The sequence below is a fragment of the Anser anser genome (genome assembly GCF_964211835.1).
Source record: "Anser anser genome assembly, chromosome: 1".
In the NCBI taxonomy this organism is placed as follows: domain Eukaryota; kingdom Metazoa; phylum Chordata; class Aves; order Anseriformes; family Anatidae; genus Anser; species Anser anser.
In genome coordinates, this window is record NC_139720.1 from 16920319 (window position 1) to 16944776 (window position 24458).

General features: G+C 38.4%; 1 protein-coding gene across 3 annotated transcripts in view; it reads left to right on the top strand.

Annotated features, from left to right (window-relative positions):
• GRAMD4 (GRAM domain containing 4) overlaps nt 1–23271 on the top strand; it is a 76372-nt gene extending 53101 nt beyond the window's left edge. For all 3 annotated transcript variants that reach the window (XM_083822426.1, XM_083822428.1, XM_083822427.1), the window contains exons 5-19: nt 2410–2471; nt 4681–4813; nt 5309–5334; nt 7375–7466; nt 8757–8848; nt 9827–9875; nt 10714–10785; nt 12256–12299; nt 12410–12519; nt 13768–13922; nt 17608–17755; nt 18265–18358; nt 19452–19536; nt 21123–21191; nt 22234–23271. In XM_083822426.1, coding sequence (XP_083678552.1) covers nt 2410–2471; nt 4681–4813; nt 5309–5334; nt 7375–7466; nt 8757–8848; nt 9827–9875; nt 10714–10785; nt 12256–12299; nt 12410–12519; nt 13768–13922; nt 17608–17755; nt 18265–18358; nt 19452–19536; nt 21123–21191; nt 22234–22335 — 1333 coding nt within the window. In that variant the 3' untranslated portion in view covers nt 22336–23271. The remainder of the gene's footprint in view (nt 1–2409; nt 2472–4680; nt 4814–5308; nt 5335–7374; nt 7467–8756; nt 8849–9826; nt 9876–10713; nt 10786–12255; nt 12300–12409; nt 12520–13767; nt 13923–17607; nt 17756–18264; nt 18359–19451; nt 19537–21122; nt 21192–22233) is intronic.
• The last annotated feature ends 1187 nt before the right edge of the window (nt 23272–24458 follow it).

The window sequence follows — 24458 nt, forward strand, 5'->3', positions numbered from 1 at the left end:
GCAGGGGGGTTGGACCCGATGATCTCTGGAGGTCCCTTCCAACCCCTACAGTTCTGTGATTCTGTGACTCTGGGGATGGTTTGTGTTTTCTAGCCTCCTAACTGTTCTCTGGCATGAAGAGTGGTTCAGAAACTGTAGGAATGATAATTCCTGCCCTCTGTCAAAGGTCTTTCAGTAGTGGCTGATTTGACCTGGTTTTAGGATTGGGCCCAGTGGGTGTGCAAGCCTAAAGAATGAATTCTGAGCTTCCTGGACCAGATCTGTCTGAGGTGGCTAATTATAACCTGATTCACAGGTGCAGTAATGAGCTATCATTAACCTGATGATTCGTAAAGGTCAGGTTCTTCGTGGGGAAAGAGTAACAGGCAGATGGCGGGTAAGACATTGCCAAAAAAAAAAAAAAAGAAATGAACAGGATTAAAAAAAAACACCGCGAGTGGCCAAGGCCAAACCCTCACATGCCACTGAGGGAGCCCAGTAAGGTTGGTATTCAAGACTGCTTTTGGCTGAGATTTTTCTTGATTTTTTTCCAAGAAACGTAGGGAGTAATGACGCTGAGCTGCTTCTGAAAATATACCCCAGTGTGTGAAAGGAAGGCCCAGCCTGAAGGCTCCGACGGGTGGTGGCTGTGGGATCCCATCTTGGCTCTGTCACCAGAGCCGTTCAGGTGTGACATCCCCTCAGCGAGCTTGCACAACGGGAGCAGGCCGAGTAATTGCCTCCTGCCCGTGAATGACTACATCCTTTCTGCCAAAACGTGTCTTTAATGAGAGACGGTGGCAGTGACAGATTGTGACTAAAAATGTCCCACCTGTATGGTGTAACCGTTTGATGTGCTGGAAGGAGTGTGATCCAGGAAGACAAGCCGCTGCTGTATAACAGTCTGTGCAAAGTTGACAGCGGAGAAGCCCAAATGTAAATTTAGTTAGAAAAAAATAAACTGATAGAATTCAGGTGGCTTTTGAAAAGGTTTGAAGAGTTGCTGCAAATACAGAAGCAACATGGAAAAATCCTGCAGAGGAGTTGAAAACAGGTGAAAAGCAGAAGCCATTGAATTCGGCTACTCACCCTGATAGATGTCCAGTTATAGCTATAAATTAATAAATTATTTCTAAGTGCTCCTTTTAGAAATAAACTGGGATGTGGAAAGTTCATTAAATATGGGGAGTGCTAAGGGAGGAAGGGAGGCAATTAGTCCTGTGGTTTTTCCATCTTACTCGTTTGGAGTGCACGAATTCAGAATGGCCTTTTCCATATGCAGACAATACAGTGAGATCTTTTCCTCATGTACTTCTCGGAGGAACAGAGAGATACCTATAAATCCACTTATATATTCTGTAATCAGCCCAGTGCAGTGGGATCCCTCCTCCTGCTCTCCATTTGCTGACCTGCATCCCACTTGGTTCCCTTCATGAGGACTGAAAGATGAAGGGAATATTTGAAAGCACCTACATGGTTTGCTAAATAAGTGATATTGAAATTATGCAACTAGCACATTTTTAAGTTCAGTTAGTAAACTTTTCCATCATACAACTGTGTCAAGTAAACCTTGCTGCAGCTGGTGTTATGTTGTCAAAGCTGCTGCTTCATTAGAGAAATCTTGCTGTAGCATATCTTCATGGATGGCTCAAGGCTTTTGGACTGATGCCTGAAGTGTTATCAAGCCACTTTAGCAGTTGGAGGCTATGGATATTGCAAATGTAATTTGAAGCCTTGCACATGTGCAGAATGGCCAAGGCATTCGTATTTTCCATGATCTACTTACTTGTAATAAATGAGAGTATTGTTCCTAACCTGTTTGAAAGATGTGACCAGTGGTGCCTGGTTCTTGCCATGTATTTTTATCACATTGTTGTCTATGGTTTTCACACTGTTATTTAAATTTTGCATTTTTTAAAAGATATTTTTATCTTGGGTTGGTATCTTTGCACTTCAAGAGCTTACAATATAACATTTGAACATAATTCTTGACATCTGCTCTTCTCACTGCAAAGATGAGTGGTGTTGATTGCAGTAACAGTGGCAGAATTCAGGGTTCATGTATTAAACTGATTTTGTTCTAGCACTGTGGTTATCAACTTGCAATACGGAATCCCTTTTCATTTATTACTGTGGGAAAAGTCAGGACTCTGAAGAGTTTTCCTGGCAGGCATTGCAATGAATCTATGATGCAAAACCAGAAGTAATGCAAGAAAATTGATACTAAAATATTCAGTAGCTGGAAGATCAGACTGAGCTGTTGGTGACACAAAATGGCTAAAACGCACTTTGCCTTACATGATGGTCTTTCTCTGGATCCTAAGTGCAGTGTGCAGTGAATATTTTGAATCCTGCAATAAGGAGCAAACTTGGTTTTCTCTTAAAATTCTTAACTTGTAGCATTTCATATTGTTTCTGTTTTCTTTGTAGAGCTGAAGAGGTGCCTGCAACACAGCAAGCTGCAAAGCCACAGACACAAGCCAATGGAACAGGTAATCTCGGTCAAATCTGTATGAGCAGTTTGATGCAGTCAGATCTTTTTTTTCACCTCTTTCTTTTGAAGCTGTTCCAGAAAATCAAATGTTGCAGAAGAACTTCCTGCGTCCTGAAGCAGACTTCTGAAGAAGCCAAGTATGAAAGAGCATTTGAGCAGTTTCTTACCTCTGTATATGATTCTGCTTTTACTCTTTGTGGATGATTTTGTATGCCTGAGCAAGGAAACTATTTTATGCTACAAGGCCTTCAGGAATGTAATGAACTGTTGTTGCCTGACTTTATTATTGTTGCACACCTAGCTGATCCTCAACTAATCAGAAAACAGCTGCAATACATAGGAAAGATGTCCTGTTTCATTCTCAACTGCAAAACCTCTTTTATGCCATTAATGGTAATACTTCTCTTTTCTAAAAGAAAAGACATTCTGTAGAGGGAATAAGCTTAAATGAATTACTAAATTTTTTAAGACCTCCACATTTCTCAAGCTGCTGCTCATTATAAATGGAATAGTATCTGAAAAAACTAAGGTAACAGACAGGTTCTCAATCTTTCAGAACACTTGAGTTTTCTTCCCACACCTGTTGATTAAGAGTACTGTGAGAAATCTCTCAATAATTTTCTCGGACAGGGTCTTCTGTGAAGCTAATTTATTTGCAATTGCAATGGCGGGCGTCTTGCAAGCAGGAGCACACAGCAAAAGTATATCATAACCTTATATTCCCTATTACCTGACACTTAATTCCTCCCCTGTTTCTTCATTGGTTGAGTACTACAGGTTCACAACCTACTTGACACTTTTACTATGCCATATATGTACAATTTTATTTGATGAATCTTTCATTTCTCCTTCCCCCCCTTTTTTTTTCCTTCTTCTCTTGTGACTAGAGGGCCTGTTCTTTTTGTTTTTACTGTTTTCGCACTGATCATCTTGTTTTTCTTAGCCATATTCCTTATTTTGGAACAGTGGGATCTTCCACTGTCCCCTTATCTGCTTAACATTCCCCATTGCTGTGACTGCACAACCACTTTTGAATATAAAAGGTTAGTGGAATTTTTTACTGCAAAACCACAACTTTGATTCTTACGGTACCAGTTAGACTTTTAAGTCTGTGGATTGAATGAAGTATTTAAAATTGTTTCTCATGTACTTCCGTAATGTCAGTACTGTCTTTTTTTGTGAACTACAGCTTGCCATTTTTATCTGTCATGCTGTATGCTCAAAATTTTGTTCTCAGTACTACCTCAAGTATTATTAGCATGTGAGAAGCTACTTCATGTTCTTTATTTCAAACGTAAGCTTTTTCTCAGCTGTGAACTGGCATTGAAGTCCTTGGTTTTCTTAGTTCACTGTCACACATTAATATATATTTTTATCCTGTTTTCCGAGGCCTGGTTGTTTTTTCTTACGCTTTTGTATGCTTTTTCTTACCCTTTCTGTATGCTTAGAAAGGGTAGTTCGGGCAGCCATAGTTGGCTGATCAGTCTTTCATGCCTCTGATTAATCATGTGTTAATTTTATGGAGTTCTGTGCTAAGTTAGGTCCTAGTTGTGACCCATCTCTTTCTTACACTGTGTTATTGACCGTCCTTTCCAAAGAACAGTCTGTCTGTTGCTGCTAGAAAGTGATTTTCCAAGTTAGAGGTAACACCAGATGTTTGGTTTGCTCTCCCCTGCACTGCTTTGCCGTGTTCCAGACTTCCACTGAAACTCTTTCCTCTCCAGTTAGCACGGCTGTAAGGTGATTGTCCTGTTCTCTGCTCAGGAGGGTTTTGCTTTACACTTACTTTTCTCTAGCAGCCCCTTCAGCACCATAGGAGTGCTGAGACTTAGGGCAGTCTTTTCTTTACAGGAACGCAGGAAAACGTTTGTAGCATTTGCTAAAAAGTCGCACTTGTGTGGAGTGTTTAAGTAATTCTTGTACTTCTGTAATAAGATGCTCCCATGTGCTGTACCTACAGCAAAGCTCCTGCTGGAAGCAGGAATCACCTTTAGTTCATCTTTTATAAGTATGGTATAATCTCTCTTTCGGTGAAACGGCAGAAATAGATTGCATAGTGAATTTCCATGAAAAGTAGTAGTGAAGGACAGAAATGCTGTTACCAAAATAGCATAAATAGCTGTGAAACATAGCGTATGGGAACAGATGCAGGTTTTGTGTGATGTTTTCATGTAATATCCTGATACATAGTGCTTCTTTTTTTGTAGATAAGCGTAGTCATACAGTATGTTCAAGACTCCAAAAGTGGTTTTGTGACAAATTTGGGGAGTATGTTGAGGACTTCAGATTTCAGCCAGAGGAAAATACAGTGGAAACAGAGGAGCCACTTAGTGCTAGAAGGTAAATCTCTAACGTGATTGTAAGAAATTGTTGGCTTCTTTACAAGTCGCTGCTGCTTCTTTATTTTTTTTTTCTTTTAAAAACACAACACAACCTTTTATGTGGTTTGAGCAAGTGTTTCTATAAAAAGTAATGAAACTGAAGATACTGAGCTATCTCAAATGGTTTGTCAATACCTTGGCTGAAACATGAAATTTGAAGTCTGTCTGTGGTCTAAGGTAGAATAGAAGGTATTATTTGGCAGATTCTGTCATGTACTTCTCAAAAAGTGTGGCCAAAGGCTTAGTTAGGCTGGAGAGCTTCTACATTTCAGTTTTTGGCTTGATAGTCTATACTACCCACTAGAAACACTTCACAGCAGGCAAGAATGAAGCTCTATGCACAAACATTTAAGTTATGACTGTGAGCAGTTTTTCAGAGACCAAATGTGTATCAACTGCATTTTAATATAACTCACCAGTAGTCTATTTAACAAGTTAATTTTATTTTTTTCAGGTTGACTGAAAATATGAGAAGATTAAGTAAGTACTTAAAAATATTTTATTTTCTGCAAGTAAAAGTAGTTCTTAGTAACCCTGTTGGGAGGACTGCTGCATGCAAAATCTGATGTTCAGAAATATTTCTGCCAGTCCATAAGCAGAAATGATTCTGAAATCCTGAATTATTGAGTACAAATCCTGAAATCCTGTATGTTTGGAGTACAAAGTAACTTAGAGGAGCAGTGGTAGGAACTTACCTTTAATCTTGAATTACAGAGTATCTCAGAACTAAAAATGCAGTGGTAATAAAAATGTGTAAACATGTAATGAGTGAGAACAGCCTATTTTTCCAGTGGCAAAAGTCACTGCCCATAAGCTACGCCTGAGCTGCGTGTAGTTTGCTTGCTAAGCTTTTAGCTCATGCTTTCAAAGGGGGAAGGGTTGGACCATGCAGACCCTGAGCGTGTCTTGCATTTCTTTCTCTTTGAGAGCTGATAACTTACTTTGGAAAGTGGAGGATGGGTGACTGCAGGTTAAACAAAGTAGTTTAACCTTCTGTGCAACAGAGAATTGCTATCCTGAAAAAAAAAGGCTAATTTATGTCCTGAGGTTTTAAAGTATTGTAGGGAGGAGAAAAATACAGGTCTTTAATCTCTGTGTAATTTGAGTTTTGTTCTCCTCAGAATGAACACCAGTATTAGAATAATTTCCTTTGGGAGAACGCTTGTGACTTGTTCTCTGTGGTGGGTGGGCATTGCCTTTAGGAATAGCTTTAAAAAACAAACGCTGAGCTTAAGCTTTGAGTAGTTCTTAACTACCACCAGGTGAGCCACAAAATCTACATCCCTGTTGTCCAAGAGTGCCTGACTGCCACCGAGACCTCTCAAGGGCCTTTCTGTCACCAGTGGCTCCAAGTGTTGACCTTCCCTGCAGGTTTGGTGTTGGTAGAGCAGAGCAGATGGGAAGAACTGCTGGAAGCAGTGCTCGAGTCAGTGGCCTCCTCTGGTGCCTTGAGCCTGCCCCTTCCACTTGCTTCATCCGCTGCTTTGTTTGTGTCACTGATGCTTAAGGAAGTCTCGCTGTTTAATCGCTTCCCATAGGGAATACATCAAGGCTAGCTGCATTTCAAGTCAAACAAACTAGGACAGCAAGTGGCAGGCTCTCTTGAGGAAAGCCTTTCAAAGTTGTAAGCTGTACTGCAAACAAGGGTGGGTACTACTAGGGCCCCCCCCCGCAAGGGGAGTCTCCGCTCTTCTCAGCAGGAAAGGCAAAAATCAGCGTTTGCTAGTGGAGTAAGCAAAGGTCATCTTGCGAAAGCCCCTTCCTATTTTCCTGTGTTCCTAGCTAAGTAGTAAAAGGGGATATCGGAATAGAAAGTGTAAAGGACAAGTCTTTTTTAGGGAGCTCTTGCTGTTGCCAGCTGACTGTGTGCATCAGCATGTGGGAGCAACGCCTCTCCCTGCACAGATCTGTCACCCAGCAAGAGCAAAGGCCTGCAGAGGTGAGAGACAACCGCCCTCAGGCAGTGAGGCCCTCTGTCTCCTGGCTTAGTAAGCAGCAAAGTGCTAACAGTTTGACTGCAGCCAAGAGATACCTAGCCTGGTTTGGAGTTGGCTTTTTTGGAGTAGCAGTGAATTGCTCCTTGGTGACCTGGAGTCCAGTCAGGCTAATTTACCTTGCTTTACAGTAGGACAAGCTGACCTGTGCCGAGCTCTTTGGAGGTGGTATGAACAGAGCTCAGAACAGACTGCTGTTGGCATCCAAGTTAACTTTTGTAAAGATAATGCTATGCTTGATTTTTCTTATTTATTTATTTATTTATTTGGTCTGTATTTAAGAGTCTAGACATAGCCTTTGTCTTGAATAAGACACTTAAATTTTTGGAAATGTATTACTCAACTAATTGTTCAGTTACGTTGATGGGTCTCTAAGTTTTCATTTTCCTTAATTTGGATAAGCCTTTTTACATTTACATGTCTTGAATATTCCTGTTTTCTGATTTGATTGTTTACCATTTACAAGTGATTTAACACCATTGTCAGCTAATTCTAACAATTGTGCTTTTTTCTCCATTTTATTTAGAGAGAGGTGCCAAACCCGTTACTAATTTTGTGAAGAATCTTTCTGCCTTATCAGACTGGTATTCTATCTACACTTCTGCTATTGCCTTTATTGTAAGTTATTCAATTCCTCCAGGAGTAATAAGAACTTTTAAAATGTATTATCTACTGAAATTCATTGAAAATACCATATATGAGTAGGGGTGTGCTACAGTTCAAGTCAAATCAAACAGCGGAATTACATTTAACACAAAATACCATGTAGTTGATGCTTTAATTGTATTTCAAAGCCATTTCAATTGTGTATTCTGGTTTGTTTTGTAACTGTTAAAATAACAGAACAATCAGGGCATTGTTCTCATGTTCCTTGCTTCCTGTCTCCCTGTCCTATAAATTGATGGTTTCTTCTGCATCTGCAAAATCTCTCCTTTTCTAGAGCTGAAATGCTGATAGAGGCTATATTTGATAGGAAGGATCTTCACCAGCAGTGCTCTTTTCCATTGATTAGGATCATAGTTAGTGATGAGAGACAAAGTGTCTTGATTTGAGTATTGCTTAATGTGCCAACAGGAGGTCTGTGAGCTAAATTTAAGTATTCGCATGAACTAAATTTAAGTATTCCCACAGGGCTATGTAAGGAAGTTTGCATACTGCTGTGATATAACTATTTAGTGGAGTTTCAATTTGTTAATTTTTTTCTTCTACTTGTTAATTAAATGATCTAAATTCTTTTGGTCATGATATAGACACAATATTCAGATGTCAAAGAAAACTGTTAGCAGTAGTTTTAGTTAACTTTGTCAGGATGAGCCTCTTAATGAAAAGGTGTGTGACGTTTTCACCACCGTGATCCACCCCTGTAAGTTACAGAGCCTTGTTGAATGCTGCTTTGCACCACACAGTCGAGAGAATATTGAGGAGGAGCCTGTCCCACTGTTGTTAAGTTGGTAAAGAGTTTGGGATTTAATTGACCTGAAGTAATGCAGTGAGTTTGTCCTGTTGCCCTGTAAGGGTACAATTGTCATAACTCCTGCTCTTCTACTGTGCCGTTACAACGGCTGCCTTAGATGAGGTTAGACCCTATCGTGTTCACGTGGCAGATTCACAGACTTGAAGGTTCATTCTTTTCTTCTGCACCATCATGTGATTGCAGCCTGGGAAATACTCAGTCTCTCAAGTGGCTGAGAACTATTTAAGTGTTATCTCTGGAGATTTGGTTCAATCTTACAGTTTTAACTTAACATTCATGAATGCAGGGCTGTTGTCAGTTGTGGGTTGGCTAAAATCCATTAATGTTCATGATCTGAGTTGCATGATTCTGTGGTACAGTGGGAAACAGTCTATGACTCACTGTACCCAAGTTTGTAATCCACATCTCTTTTTTTTCTTTTTCTGAATCTGCAGATTTACATGAATGCTGTATGGCATGGCTGGGCCATTCCTATGTTCTTATTTTTAGCAATTTTGAGGTTGTCCCTAAATTACCTCATAGCCAGGTATTTACTTAAATACTAGATCATTCTCTTGTAACACGTTGCTTGAAATCTGTTTTATTATTATTATTTATTATCGACTCATAACCTGTTATTTTTCCTGATGTTGTGAATTCAGCTTAACAAGGTAAAATTCAAACTGATTTCATTACTCAGTTCTATAATTTTTGTCTACACTAAGGAATTATCTTTATTTTCTGTGACTTAGAATAATAAAATCATAGAATCATTAAGGTTGGAAAAGCCCTCCAAGATCATCTGGTCCAGCCACCCCCCTACCACCAATGTCACCCACTAAACCCTGTCCCTAAGCACCACGTCCAACCTCTCCTTGAACACCTCCGGGGACGGTGACTCCACCACCTCCCTGGGCAACCCATCCCAATGCCTGACTGCTCTTTCTGAGAAGAAATGTCTCCTAATTTGACTTGGGTCATCATAAATGATGCTATGTGCTATCAGACAAATCCTTCAACACTTAAAATTTCTAAAATAAAACTATTCAACAGTATTCAGAGTATCATAAGGTCATAGAATGGCTTGGGTTGGAAGATACCTCGAGGATCATCTAGTTTCAACCCCCTTAGACCTTTTAGTGTGCATATTGTTAACTCATTTTCTGATTTCCTAATTGGCACTTACTATCTGACACTCCATTCTTTGAAAATTAATAGGAGGAAATAAACTCCTGAATAAGTTGATACAATTTTGTTCACATAAAAAAAAATCCTCTGTGAATTGACCTGATTCTATGCAATATCTACCTAGCTAGTACCATTTAAAAATAATTTATATACATTTAAAGCTGTTTGTGGTTGAGTACTTGTGCTTTTGTTACGTGGTGGTTCATTTGATTTTTGTTTTCTTTTTAAACCGTAAGAGTTTATTTCAGAAAACTGCTTTTTAACCTCTTGCAAACAATCCATGTTGGCAGGTGGAGAAGAAATACTTGCTATCTTTAACTATTTCCGTAACTTCTAGGGGTTGGAGAATACAGTGGAGCATTGTGCCTGAAGTTTCTGAACCCGTGGTAAGTCTTTGATCAGTTTGTTCTGTATGTCTATGTTAAAAGCTGCACCTTCAAAACCTTCCCGTGTGTTTGTGTGGCTAGTTGAGGCAGGAACGAATAGTAAGGTGTATGTAAAGACACTACAACTTCTTTTTCTCTCTCTTGCAATTTAGAAATCTTTAGTAACAGCACTCTTACATTTGAGTGCTTCACCATAACATATTCTGCACTTGAATCACATTTCTGCAATAAATGTTAATGTAGCAGCTTGGGACACGTTAGATCTTGTGGGATCTTCAAGAAGCCTTGCAGTCTCTTTCCTTAGCAACATTTTGGAGGTATTACTTATGTACCCTGCTATAAGCAGGGAGTTGGACTAGATGACCTACTGTGGGCCCTTCCAACCTGAATTATCATCTGGCCTTGCTTCCAGGATAATGTTGTTACTTTTAAAAGGCCAATACTCGATTATTTTAAAATAAATAAATAAGAGTTGTGAAGCTTCTATAAAAATGACATTTCTGTGCTAGGCCGGAAATAAGTCAGTTTAGGTCTATGGTGGAGACTGAAAGCCATTGTAACTGCATTGCTTCAAAGACTTGCTGTGTCTTTCGCAGTGTCATATTACTATATTTGCATATGTCACGGAGGAAAAGCATTCATAGCTAAAGATAACCATCAGTATGACATAATCAGTAGATTTAAAACAATGGGAGAAACTTGGTAGATTTAGAGATCGTTTAAAGTGAGACTATTGTTGCCAAGAATGTGGAGGGGTCACGTTCTCATGAGGAGTTCTGTAAAATACCAGTTTCATCTGAGTTGAAAATTAATTGAGTGTCTCTCTTTCTTGCCCAAGGAACCCCCGAAAGAGGACCTGACGGTATCTGAAAAGTTTCAGCTTGTTCTAGATGTGGCTCAGAAGGCTCAGGTACTGTGCTACTCTCACACCTCTCTTGCTGCTTCCCTAAAACAAGGAGGTTCATTCATTCTGAAGTGGTCAAAGCACTTTGTTACACAGTGTGTGAAAACAAACGCTTAAACAACACTTTTCTTGCATGGGGATCTTCACTTACAAGCAATAGGACATCAGTAAGAATGTAAATCAGGTGATGAATTTTACCAGTATGCTGGAGCATGGATCCATATCACAAATTTGCTAGTGACAAACAAAACTGGTTTAAGAGACCATATTCCTTCAAGATTTAATCTGAAGGCTGCTGCTAATTTAGCTGTTAGTTCAACAGTTTACTGCATCTCTAGAATAGTCTGTTTCTTAGACACCACCACCCTGCCTGACCCTGAAATCTGCTATTTGCATGGCAAAGGGTGAGGGAAGGTTTTCTCCCAGCTAAGTCATTTTGATGAGCTACACCAGTAGCCCCGTGACTCGACCATCTAGTTGAACTGCAGCCTTGTGCCATGTCTAACAATGTGCTGCTGCTCAAGGTAGCTTACCTTTCTGTTGCCAACTGTGTAGTCTCCTCTCCTTCCTTCTGCTGGCTGTGGTACGTGCCTGACGCCTTGTTCATGGTGTCAGCATAAAATTAATCTGACAGAAAATGAAACCAAGCTCTTTGTCAAGTGGGGGGCATGTGACTGAGAGCGGGGAAGGAGCTTACTGTGGCAGTGAGCCATTGCTAGCCTCAGGCAGGAGTGTGGTGAGCCATCAGCGTGGTCTCTTGCTACAATGATGTCCCATTGGTAGCAGCAGAACCAATTTGTTGGTTCTTTTTGTCTGGGCAATAAGCGACCGTGCTTCTCCTATGTTTATATGACTACCTTCGGAAGTTTATTGGGAAGAGGAAATTTACAGGTGCTGTGACAGCAAGGATCAGTTAGAGAAGGTTGCTGAGTAACACTGTTAATACAGAACAGTTGTCTGCAATGTAGGGATTATATGGAATCTAATAACTTCAAGAGTATATTATAAAAACCTCGTTGTGGTAGGTTTCAAAAAAAAAACTAATGGACCAACATTTCATGAAGTCAGTAACTGCTTCCTGAAATGTCAGTGCTCAAAGTGTTTCAACAGACTTTCCATTTTGTTACCAAATGACAGAAGCTTTTAACTTTCAAATTCTGACAACTTAATCTAAAAATTTTACAGTGATGTAAACACCTCGCAGTCATACCACTGAGGCTGAATTACTTCTTCCCTTCACTTCTAATAATCAGGAGCTACAGAACAAGGTGTTAAACGAGATGGAAGTCATTGAATATTGCTGTTCTACGCTGTATTTACTCAACTACAAAGTACATAAATAGCTAAAAGTTATTACAAAAATCACTTCCAGGGATTGCTTGTTCTGTAAGATAACTCTGTTGATTTCTATTATGTGGACAAAACACCACCAAAATAACACGGGACTTGGATTTAATTCTCTTGCTTTTTATACAGAACCTTTTTGGAAAGATGGCAGACATACTGGAAAAAATCAAAAAGTAAGTTATCTGACATGAGTCTTTTTACCCTCTTAAGACTTGACCGATGTCTGGAAAGCATGGTAATACAGTTTTGATTTTTTTTTCTTTCTTTGTTTGTGTGTTTTCAGCTTGTTCATGTGGGTCCAACCAGAAATAACACAGAAGCTCTACATTGCTCTATGGGCGGCTTTTATTGCATCCTGCTTTTTGCCCTACAGGATTATTGGTCTTGCAATGGGTAAACACAATAAATAATTGACCTATTAAAGTCTAGACTTAATGCTTTAAAATAGAGCATGGTCTTCAGAGGGAGAATTTTCGAGTATGAGAAAGAAAACCCTGCATTAATAAATAATGCAGTGTTTTAAAGTATCTTCATTGTGCTTGGCATCATTTGTTGTGTTCATTTTGAAAACCACCTCTGAATACATAATATAATAGAAAAAGTAATGTATTTTCTCCTTGAAGTGGGAAAGTTTATGATGAGCTTTTAGCAGAGGTTTTCAGAGTGCCAGCTATAAGGCTTCCGGGAAGTCCTATATTTTGGTGGTTTTTTTGCTTTCTCTTCCTTGTAAATGAAATACATGGGACCACACAGAAGGCACAAGGATGGTAGGGCTGGAAAAAAGTGAAGAGGTTGGTAGGACTACGTGTAGAACTTGGAGGATAGGCTGGACAAAACAGACTACTGTGGGTAGAGTTGCAGATACTTCCACTTTCAGCTGGGAATTGGGAAAAGACAGCTCCCTCTACAGCACAGGACTCTTTTCTCTAAGGTATGAGGCCATGTCCTGTGAGCCAATAATTTTTTTATTTTTATTTTTTAACTCATTGAGGTAACGAGATGGTCAAACGAGTGTTACCTTCAGTGGCACTGAACTTCAAGCTTCAAATTTAAACATATACATAGATTTGCTTGATATAGCTATTGAATTATGAGTGTGAGGAATTATTTTCTTACCGTGACTCTTAGGAGATCTGAATTGTGTTCACTGAAGTTTTAAGACTATTTCAAACCCTTTTAATCTGGCAGAATGCAAGGAGATATCTTCCGTAAGATAAGGCGTACTGGACTGGAAGATACAGTTTAATGCAGTGTGTGAGAGCCCTCTGTTGCCATTTAAATTCTTGCAAGGAACTGCAGAGTATAATGCTCTGGCATGTTTTCTATTTTGGAAGTATATTATGTTTTCAGAACGTTTCTGTTAATAAGCAATGTATGTTTGGATTATTTCAATGCTCTTCTGCGTAGTAAGAAGCTTTGTGTTTATAAACTGGGGGAGAGAGGGATCTTGGGAGGGGATGAAAAGGAGTAGTTTCCTGCTTTTGTAAGAAGAATCCAAATAGAACAAAGAGAATGGTTTAGCACTGTGAATGAAGATACTTAAATAATTTGGTTTCCTTCATGAACTTTTTAAAACATGGTCAAAACTGCGATGTTCTTAATGCCCTTACAACATGCATACTATACTGACCTTTTTTTCAGGACTCTATGCCGGAATCAAGTTTTTCCTTATTGATTTCATCTTCAAACGATGCCCCAGACTAAGAGCTAAGTATGATACTCCTTATATCATCTGGACAAGCCTCCCAACAGATCCACAGCTCAAAGAACGGTCTAATGCTACAGTGTCGAGACGGGTAAGGATAATAAGTCATCTTGTCTCTTTGTTCCCAACATCTGAAATTCAGATCCCTTTCTCCCTTCCCCCTTTCCCCAGTGACTAGAGCACATTAAGGGGAAGGTTAATTAAACCTTAATGGTCAGTGATAGTTCTATTTTTATAATTACTTTCAAGATTCACGGAGTTTTCATCTAGAATTTGTTTCTTGTAAGAAACGAATTTATTATGAAAATGTGTATATATTTATACACATACACACAAATAATGGAAATCATAGGAAGCTAAACGCACAAAAATGATGCTGTCCAGATTCATATCAATTTCTGTAACATACATTCTGTGTGATTTTTGTTGTCAAAATTTAGTTGTCTCGTATTGCCTTTCTCTGTTTCCAGATATTCTATTTAGTGGAGATTCAGCTGCTTGTGTGGATTGAAGAACAGTTTAAAAAAAAAAAAAAGATTGAGTATATGCAGCTTACTAATGGGATAAGTATTGATAGCATTAGTAAAGTAGTTTACACATTTAGGTATTATGTCTTAAGGTTATTTGTATTAGATGACATGTAAGTTAGTGGTGACAAATTTTCACCACGTTGGTACTCATAACAGTAATTTTTTCTTTTGTTAGTCTCATAGACTTTAGTCTAATCCCATTTTAGTGTTTGGTTAATGCCTCTTATTACAATACGTAATTGCATTCATGGGGTTTCTGAGTTCTTTCATAAACTCCCTGACTATAATGTGAAGCACTTTGCAATAATTCAGCCTGAGAACACATCTGGGGAGCAAAATGGATGAACACATGAACCCTTGGTTAACCTGTCAAGAAGAAGAAGAAATTTCATGTCTGGGGGAAATTTAGCAGCAGGTGGCAAAATGGTAACAGCAATGTAACGAGTATTTCAGAAGGAAGTAGAGGAGAAGGAAAATCTCTGACTGAAAGTGACTCTTTTGTTTGTATTTTCTAAGGGGTGAGAGAGATGAGTGAGTGGTTAGACAGAGCTGTAGGTTCTGTCAGCCCTAGTCAGACTATTTCAGTTGCTTGCAGAAGGTTGACTTAAAACTTTCTGTTACCATTTTGTTATCATTGTAGGTTATCACTCACATACTGTGATGATTGTGTAATCTGTTTTAGGAATGGAAAGGCTCTGAATTACTGAACTCGAATGTGTCATCCATAGACAGTAATTGTCCTTCCTGGACCTTCCTTAGAACTTAAGTTTTGACAAGTAGACCAGGGTTTTGAGACTGACTTGACAGGGCTGGCTTTTCTCCCTGGAAAAGACATGCAGGACTGCATTACCTGCTTCAAAATGTCTTTGAAAGCATTAACTTGGTCTCTGTCTCTCTCTCTTTTTTTTTTTTTTTCTTATTTTATAAAAGGTAAAAGCCAAATAGGTTTTCCTTTTTCTTTTTTCTTTTTGATCCCCTTACAAAAAGCAGAACCTGGAAGCACGTACAGCTTATGTGCATTTGCTTTGGCTTATTATCCTTAAACAGTGCACACGACACCGTAAACTTAGACACCATGCAATATGCATTGCCTGTACCACCCTGACCCTGTGTCCTTAGAGAAAAATCCTGTCTGGTGGGTAAAGGCTGTATGTCAAAAGCTGAGGACAGGTCAAGTGGAACCAGCAAGGAATACTGCTTGCCTGCTTCTAGATGGTTGGTAACAGGACTCCTCTGGCATTACAAATCCAATGACTTCCAGTTATATTTAAGGCTTATTAAAATTGGGTTTGATGATTTTCTTTTAGGAATGGACCACGGTTTATCTCTAGCCTGGGTGGTTATAGCTAAATGAGCTACTTATTTTAATGGAAACGTTTGCCTGTTTTAGGAAGGACTCAAAGTAAGGGCATAGCTTCTCACATCTCCAGCCTCAGGATGGGATATGATACTGAAGCCTAACCACCTTTTTATTTTTGCCTCTTATATAGTGGTTAGGTAGGAAGCCATGCAGCAGAGAGCAGGAATAATCTTTATTCCAGAGCAAAACGCATTAGCTCTATTGCCCTGACCTTCTGTGTGTCTTGGGCCGTGGAGCTTCACCTGGTTACGTGCGTATGGAGCCAAATAACTTGTCCAAGAGAGCCTTCCAAAAATTCATCTGATCTTTACTCCCACACAAAGAATTGGAGAAGCTACTATTTTCCTTGGTTCCAGGGGCTTAATCACTGCTAAGGGCACAGCAGAAGGGCAGTAACTGAAGCAGTAGTACAGTTATTGTCAACTATTTTCTTTCGATCTCAACTTTCTTTATTCTTTTCCCTTGAGGCATCGTTGTATTACGGTTACCCTAAAAGCTGGATGGTAAATACCCTCTGTTGTGCATAACTGTTTTGTCGGTCTGATTTTATACTCAGTGATTGCAGTGCACACTTCTCATTTGCTTTGTATTTCTTTTGTTAGAGCTAAATCCTGTGAAGTGTTGAGTGCTGCCAACTTACTCTACAAAAGCAGCTGAGGCTAGTTACCCTCTGACAGCACTGGGCTGTACAGGAGAAGGGCTTAGTCCCGAGCTTGCATGTTGTCAGTTTGCCAGTTTTAACTGCATGTGTACAGTAGGACTAAGAACGGAGCTGGTACTGCTTTCATGACAAAAGCCAGCCTTTAGAATTGCGTGGTGTGCTACCAAGATGAAAAAAGCAAATGCAGGCAAGCTTTCTGAAAGAAACTGCCTTCAGTCCTTCCAGAAGTAAGGCTTTTTTTTTTTTAGGGCAGTCTCAGTGGTTCAGGAGTCCTGTTTAAAAGTAGTTTTACTGAAGGACTTCAGTGTTGAGAACTCGATGCTCCTTTTTTTCTTTTTTTTTTTTTTTCCTCAAGGATGCTGACAACCATTTCAGTTTTATTTCACGTCTACACTCAAAAGTCAGAGGAACTTCAAAGCAAAGCAAAGATCAATGACTCTAACACAACCTGAATAAATTGAACCGGTGTGCTCTAACCACTGCTAACTCTCATTTTTAATTGCATTCATTGTATGTAGTCTTTTGGTATGTGAGCAAGATCTTGCAGCTTCACTCAGTTCATGTTTTATTCTATGTGTTATACTGTTAAATAGACTTCACTTTTTTCTTTTGTCACTGTCACATTTGTGTTGTTTGTTTCTTTTCCTGCTAGCTGTCAGGGCATGAAAAGGTATGGATCGTAGCGTGGCCTTTCAATTTCAGCATTTGTATTCATAATGACCTTATGCAGTTTTGCGTGCCTCTTTCTTTGTTTGCTCTTTCTTCTTTATAAACTTACTTTGTGCAAAAATATCTTGTGCTTGGCCTGTCTCTTGAAGACAAGCTAAGTACTGATAATATATTAGCTATTACTAGTTCCACTAGTGCAGTAATTTGGAGTTGTGTGCAGTGACTTAGCTGTATCTAATCAGATTACCATTTCTCTACAGTAAAGGGTATTTTTAGGGCAGGAATATCTAGTGCCATGTGCTTTTGTCCCCGCAAAAGGTGCCTATCAAAGCATGGCACTTTGAAAGGTTGTCTTCAGATAGCACGTTACAGCCTGTGATAAAGAAGTAGTAGAATTCAGTAATCCAAAGTCAACTTCAGTGAAGTTAATGAAAATTATTGTATTACAGTTTGTTTGTTTGTTTGTTTTTTTAAGGTAGAATAGTTAGTCATGTTTTTAAGAGAAAAACTTTGCTGTTCACAGTCTAGAATTATGTTTATTTTTATTTTTTTGCAGCTTCAGACAGCAGCATCCAGAAGTTATGTGGGCTCAAATGCCCCGACCGGAATAAACAAAGATGAAGACACGAGTCGTTTCCATACCACCAAGAGAGGCAATTTCCATGAAGTTTTTAACTTGTCAGAAAATGAGCGTCCTTTAGCAGGTATTGCAAAGGGAAAGGCTGCATTAGTGGAATCTGTTCTAAAAAGCTGAGGATAATTTCAAGTTGGATTCCATTTCAGTGCAAAATGTAAAAATATAGCCTTTTAATTAAAAAAATACATGCTTCGAATTAGGATGAATGGAGGTGATCTCTTCATTCCGTATCCTTACAATTCTGTGTGAGAATCCACAGCCTGTCATGCCTTTTGTGGTAGTGCAAATGTTAAAGTAAAAATTTTGTATGTGTGGGTTGTTTTTTTTTTCCTGATCTATAATTTATTATTATTATTATTATTATTATTATTATTATTATTATTATTATGTTACCAGTGTTAAAACAGATGTTACAATGTCTAGAAACACCTTGTTTAGGCTTTGCTTTGTAAATACCTCTGATTTTGGGTATCTAAAGTTTCGTTTTCAATGCTTTCTGCTGTTTTATAAAGTAATTGGTAGGGGTAATATCTATTTTTCTCTTTCTTAAAGTAAGGTTTCTTTTTTTTTTTTTAGTGTGTGAAAATGGCTGGCGTTGCTGCTTGATTAATAGAGATAGGAAGATGCCTACAGACTACATCAGGAATGGAATTCTTTATGTCACAGAAAAGTGAGTCATTACATTTGACACATTTCTTAGGAGGGAAATGCAACAGACATTAAAAATTGAATCTGAAAGCAGCCCTTTGACAATATTTTGGAACAACACTGCTGATAAGTGGGTATCAAGTGCCTTTTCATGGTGCTTTAAAACCTCAAGAAAGCACTGTAGGAGAGGGAGAACTAAATCTGGGGTGTGGCAAAGCTTAACAAACATGTTTTTGTCTTGGAAAGGCTTGCGTGGGAATGGAGAACAGCTCCATGTAGTCAGTTGTTAGTAGCTGCAGTCCCTGATATGGGTATCATACTTACTGTATGTATATTAAAAAAGAAACTAAACACTAATTGTATTTTGAGAGTTGTGATTAATGGTTATTTAGCAAATACTCTGTTTCATTTTTTTAAAGCAAACTGAATGTATAGCTTCCTTGAAGCAATGTGCAACAATGGCAAAAAAATAGAAATTCAAGCCTTGGTTTCAAAACTAGTGTTTATGTTTGTTTGTTTGTAATTCTTACTGTCTCTTTTCCCTCTCCCCTGTGCTGAAATAAGTATCGGGACTACTGTTTGGCTCTTGCACTGAAATTCCTTTGGAGTGTAGTGAATGGAAGTAAAGCTAATCTGTATGCAATGTCACCTAATGATAGAGGGCATTTAGAATCTGTAGCATTTAGAAATCTGAGCTTTTGTCTGCATCACAATACAATGTAACTAACACAGTATTTTCCATTAATCTTCTAGGAAAGTACAAGATTTATAAGCCTTTTGAGATCTAGTATTTTAACTGTTTAAGGCTATACTTTTTTCTTGTATCTTTAAAATACTTGTTGGGCTCAGAAATTCAATGCAGAAATCTAAAAATAATATATTTTTTGTGTACGCATACTGTATGTTCTGGGTTTTCAAACACATTAGTTGCTAGGATTTATAAGTGTTTGTTCTAAATTGGAAGCTGTAACTGAATTGCATGTCGTTTGCCCCCCTTTTTTTTTAAGCTGATTTCAGCCTGTGAGATTTCAAACTTCAGAAGTGACAGGAAGGATATTGTGAGTTTTGTTTCAGAATACTGTATCAAAATGAGCATTTTCTTTCCTTGTTTTCAGTTACTTGTGCTTTGAAAGCTCCAAATCTGGCTCATCTAAAAGAAATAAGGTTATAAAGCTAACGGATATAACGGATATTCAGAAGGTATGGCTGGTTTGTGTTGCAAGTAGGGGAGAGAGCTGGGTTTCTGTTCGACTACTTTTGTTTTGGTTTTCTGTGGTGTTTTTATTGTTGTTGTTTGTTTGATACTTTAAAAAAATAATAATACTGATGATTTTTATAACTAAGACATAATTCTTTCATCAAAGAATATTTTTCAGAACTGCTTGCCTAGCCAGTTAGACTGACCCTACACAAACTCTCTATGAGCATAAAAGTTTATGAAACTCTTACACTCTTGATTTATTTTAAAATCAAAGTTGTACTGTTTCTTAATTCCTCTGTTTGCTAGAGTTGTGTAGGCTTTAAGAAGATTTTTGTTAGCAGTAATTGTGTAATGTTAACTTAAATTTGTGTGTCGATGTGAGTAGATGCACCATCTTAAATGTAGGTGCCTCAGAGGGAAGAGGGATTATTGTCAGTGGAGAAAGGTAAACCATTAGAGTAGCATTACTGAATCGGAGTGGAGTTTTGTCTTGGTGGCATCCCATCACTAAAAGAGGGGAAAAGTGGATGGTCAGAAGCACGGCAAGTACGATGTGATCCTCTGGTTGAGTTTTATCAGCCTGCTGTTACCAGAGGCTTTAGTCCACACCATGCTATATGGAGATATTTGTAAACCTCTCTGAAATTGTCTTACTCTTAAAGGCCAACACCAGTGCTTTCTACTGCATCCCGTGGCCATGAGCGCCACAGTTTAAATTATGTCGTGCAGAGAAATAATTTGGTTTGGTGTCTACTGTTTAGGTACCTCCAGATTTTCGAATGAATTTCTTCCATTTATGTCACATCCATAAATGAGACAACTTCAGCTCAAATTGAGCATTCTCTTTGGCATTAATAATTCATATTGATGCATTTTAATCCTACTTGAAGCAATGCGGGCTTGTTGTTTAGTAGGTCTTTACTGCTGAAAATGTTCTTTTGTATCTCTTTTGCTTCTTAATGAAGATGAGACAGAGATCATGCAGCCAAGCATAAAAACATACTGTGCCTTGTTTTATTTGTGGATGGGTGAAAACATACCACACTCAGGCTCCTTCCATATTTAGGATATTCTCTAGTTCTGACAACTTTATTCCATCTTAGCCTGACAGATTTTCTTTAAAAAGCCCAACTGTACATACTCTGTTTTCTATTTAGTTTTGAAAAGAAGCTTTTTCTGGTCTCTTTCATGTTTCTTTAAACAGTAGATGAATATTAGTTCCAGGGAAACCTTTAGACGATATACACTTGCACACTTTCTCTTGCCTGTTTATGTATGTATATTTACATGTATGTGTGTATATATGTAATATATATATATTATGTATATAATATATCATATATATATATAATATTCATATATATACACACTTATATGTGGCAGGAAGGGAAGGGGCAGTGTTGGCTGCACGAGCAGTGCTGACCAGGGTAAGAGGGGGGTGCCTGGCCTGCTCTTGTTTTCACTGCAGGTCTGTTAGTTGTGGCTGGGAGGATCTGCCAGTGATGGGTGGCATGACCTTCTCAACACCTTTTGCAGTCGTTCAGTACATATGAGATATCTTTTGGTCTCTGCTTGGTCTTTTTAGTATAAAGTGCTCTCTGTTCTCCCGGGATCAGGGATGGGTATTGCTGTATCAACACCATCTACACAAAAAGTAAGTAGCTGGTTATATCTATATATCTGGTTGTATCTATATAGCTGTGTTTGACTTCATGCTCTTTTTGTTGTCTTTCTCTGGCTAGCACCAGCAAAAAGGCTTTTTTATTTTTTCCCCCCACTTATGCTAATGTTTGGCTTTTTTCTTTATTTCATTTGTGTGCATATCAGCATGTCTGGTTTCAGAATTTTAATGAATTAAACATTCAGCTTGTGTTACTGCATCTGGACTATTTTACTGCAACACTTCAGAAAGATTTGCTTCTTCCTTTCTGCTCCTTTATTTCATTACCTCCTTTGAGAGCATAGGGGGTGGTCTGCAGTGCAAACAGTCTGAAGCTCAAAGATGATGGCTTGGCAGTATCTTTGTGTGAGGCATGGTCTGCTGCGTGGCAGGTTTTGGGGTAGGAGGGCCTGACCCTCAGGATTCAGTTTTCCTGTTTCGACCTTACTGTGCTGAAGATTTAAACATCTCTAAGCCTCAAATACCTTTGGGACAACTGAAGCTTTTCTTAACATACTACTGTACCTTATTTTAAACTAACCACTTACAAATAGCTTTTCTTTAAGTCACGTGATGGTTGTACCAAGCTTTCTGCTCACTTTTTTTTATATTGAGAAGTCCGTAATAAAGAGGTTGAAAATGTTAATCTAACTAAATAAATATTTTATGAGCTGAAGCTCAGAGGCACTGATAAAGAGTCTTAGAAACCTTTAACAAAGGCAGAGGTCAATCAGGAAAACTTCATGCACTGAGCAGATGACAGAGTTAAAATATTCTCTATTGCTAGTACTCCATGCAGATGCACTTTATGCCATGGTTGTTTTAGGAAGAGGATGGAGAAGTGAAAATATTAGAAACTCTGGCATGCGTCCAAGGATTTAGTAGAGAAAAGGATTCTTACTTCTTTATGAATGCACTTTGAATATAGTTCATCTCCTGCTGCTAATGATCTGGCCAAAACTATACCTGAACGAAGACTTTTCTTTTCCAGACTGACGTGATCTTTTTTTGATTTTTTCTTTCCCCTGTCATTCAGCCTTTGGTGTTTGGTGCCATGGTACACCGAGATGAAGCTTTTGAGACGATTTTCAACCAGTATGTGAAAATAACGTCTGCATCATCCAACAGTGAGAGCTAGTATCTTATCATAGAAGACCTAAAGGAAACTTTCTTATTTTACAACTTGGTAGTGAAAAAAAATGAACATCCTCATCTATTTTGCAATAATTTTTCTTGTCTGGTGGTTTATATTCTATCTGTTACATAAATCAAGTGTATTTTATATATGCCTTCATGTTTGTTTTTAAGGTTTTTGTAAAAAACAAACAAAAAAACACAAAAAACAAAATGAAACAAGACGGTGAAAGTGCTATCATCACTATTAGCCTTGCACATTAAGCACTTTTAATGTTTATTTACTGACATTAAAAGCTGGGAAGACACTCGGAGAACTGACTAAATAATGGACTGAAACAGGTTGATCCCTTTAACTCCACTGATATCATCACTAGGGATACATTTGTCCCATTATCTCTTTTTTTTTTTTTTTTTCCCCAAGACATGAGAATGACAACTCTAGTAGCCTGAAGTCTGTTTCTTCGGCTCTGAGTTTTTAATTGGGTTCTATATTAAAACTGATAGCAACACCAAGGAAGTATTATCATCTTAGTATTTCTGTATTTGTAAATGCACTTAAAATAACTCCTCCTTGCTAATACTTGCATTGCAGAAGGATATTTTACTGGTTGGGTTAGGTTCAGATTTTCCTGCATACAGAGGTTTAAATTGTTTGTACAGTGAATTGGAGGAAAAAGTTTGTAACTATATCTTCCTTTCCTAATTAACCAAAGTAAGAGGAAGGAAGGCAGGCAGATACTTTTTATAAAAGACGGCATCAAAATGTTGTTCCTAAAATGTTAGGCATCGTATATTTGTATTTCTGTAGATACTTGTCATAGAAGGGCTCAACTATTGTACATGTTGTATGTACAAGGTGTTTGTATGTTAATGCATAAAAGACTTGCAGGCTTTTTGTGTTGGGGGAGGTGGGAATAATTAAACTAAACTGAGACATGACTCTCTTTAATTTAGCTTTTCTCTTGAGTTACCTTACAACAACACTATAATATAGCAACTGAAAGCAATGTTTCCTTTTCAGAACATAATTTGAGGGGCACCGGAATGTTGCTGTGTTGCCCCGTGCAAAATTAAATTTTAGTTACAATTAAACCCAATTGCCAGGTAAAACAGGAAGGCTGGACTCCTTATCTAAACTCTCTCAGGCCTTTCTAGCAGCAAAGCACATATTTGACCTTCGTCTTTAATACAGAAAGCTTTTATATTCTATACAATAGCACCCTTCTGAGAGGTTTAGAATTATATTTGCATTTTTCTTAAAGCACAGTAGGAGTTACACTATGCCTTCCCGTTTGTCTTCTCCTTTGCTATGTCCTTTGAGTTGCTACTGTGGATGTCTCCAGACATCATATGAAGGTCCCCGAAAAAAGTAATTTTGCAGATGCAAATTCTTACCTAAAAAATGGGACTCAGTTTTATGGATTTTTTTTTTTAATCGGGGATTTTTCTTTCTTTATGGGGAAAGGGGTAAAATGAAGGACGGGCAGGGGAGCCAAGCACCAAAGGGTCTTTAACTCTTAGCACAATTTTTACTTAAAGTCTCTCAACAAATGCAGCGGTACTGAAGAAGGTGGCAGTCAAGCTGTGCAAACCTATTTCAGTCTGGCCATGACGAGGTATGATAGAAGAACTTGATGTGAGCTTGACGTGAAGAAATACTGTTGAATACTGTGATTCGGTTGGGTGTTGTAAAGTAAAACACTGACTGCAGTACAATTCCATTCCCTGAGTTGGAACTGTGAATACGAGGTGGGGAGAATCAACCAGAAGAGCTAGGATGTAATTTTTGAGCTCATTGGTTAGAGCACCTTTACGTGACCAGAAAAAGGGGCACATTTTTAACACCTCCTTAGGTATGGTGTACATCAGGACATGAAAGCTTAACATACAAGCGAAGTTGGCTGAGAAATGCATTTTGCCACCATCTAATATGGATATAGCTTGACAGTTTATGGCTTCTTCACTTCACATATGCAGGTTTTTTGTTTAAAATCCTTGAACTTAAATTTTTCCTTCAAACCTGCTTTAAAGTCAATTAATCTTTTTTTTTTTTGTAACTGCTGTGTATTATCATTTGACCTTCCTTTCCAGAAGCTTCCTTGAATAGTAAGTGTGGCTAATAGG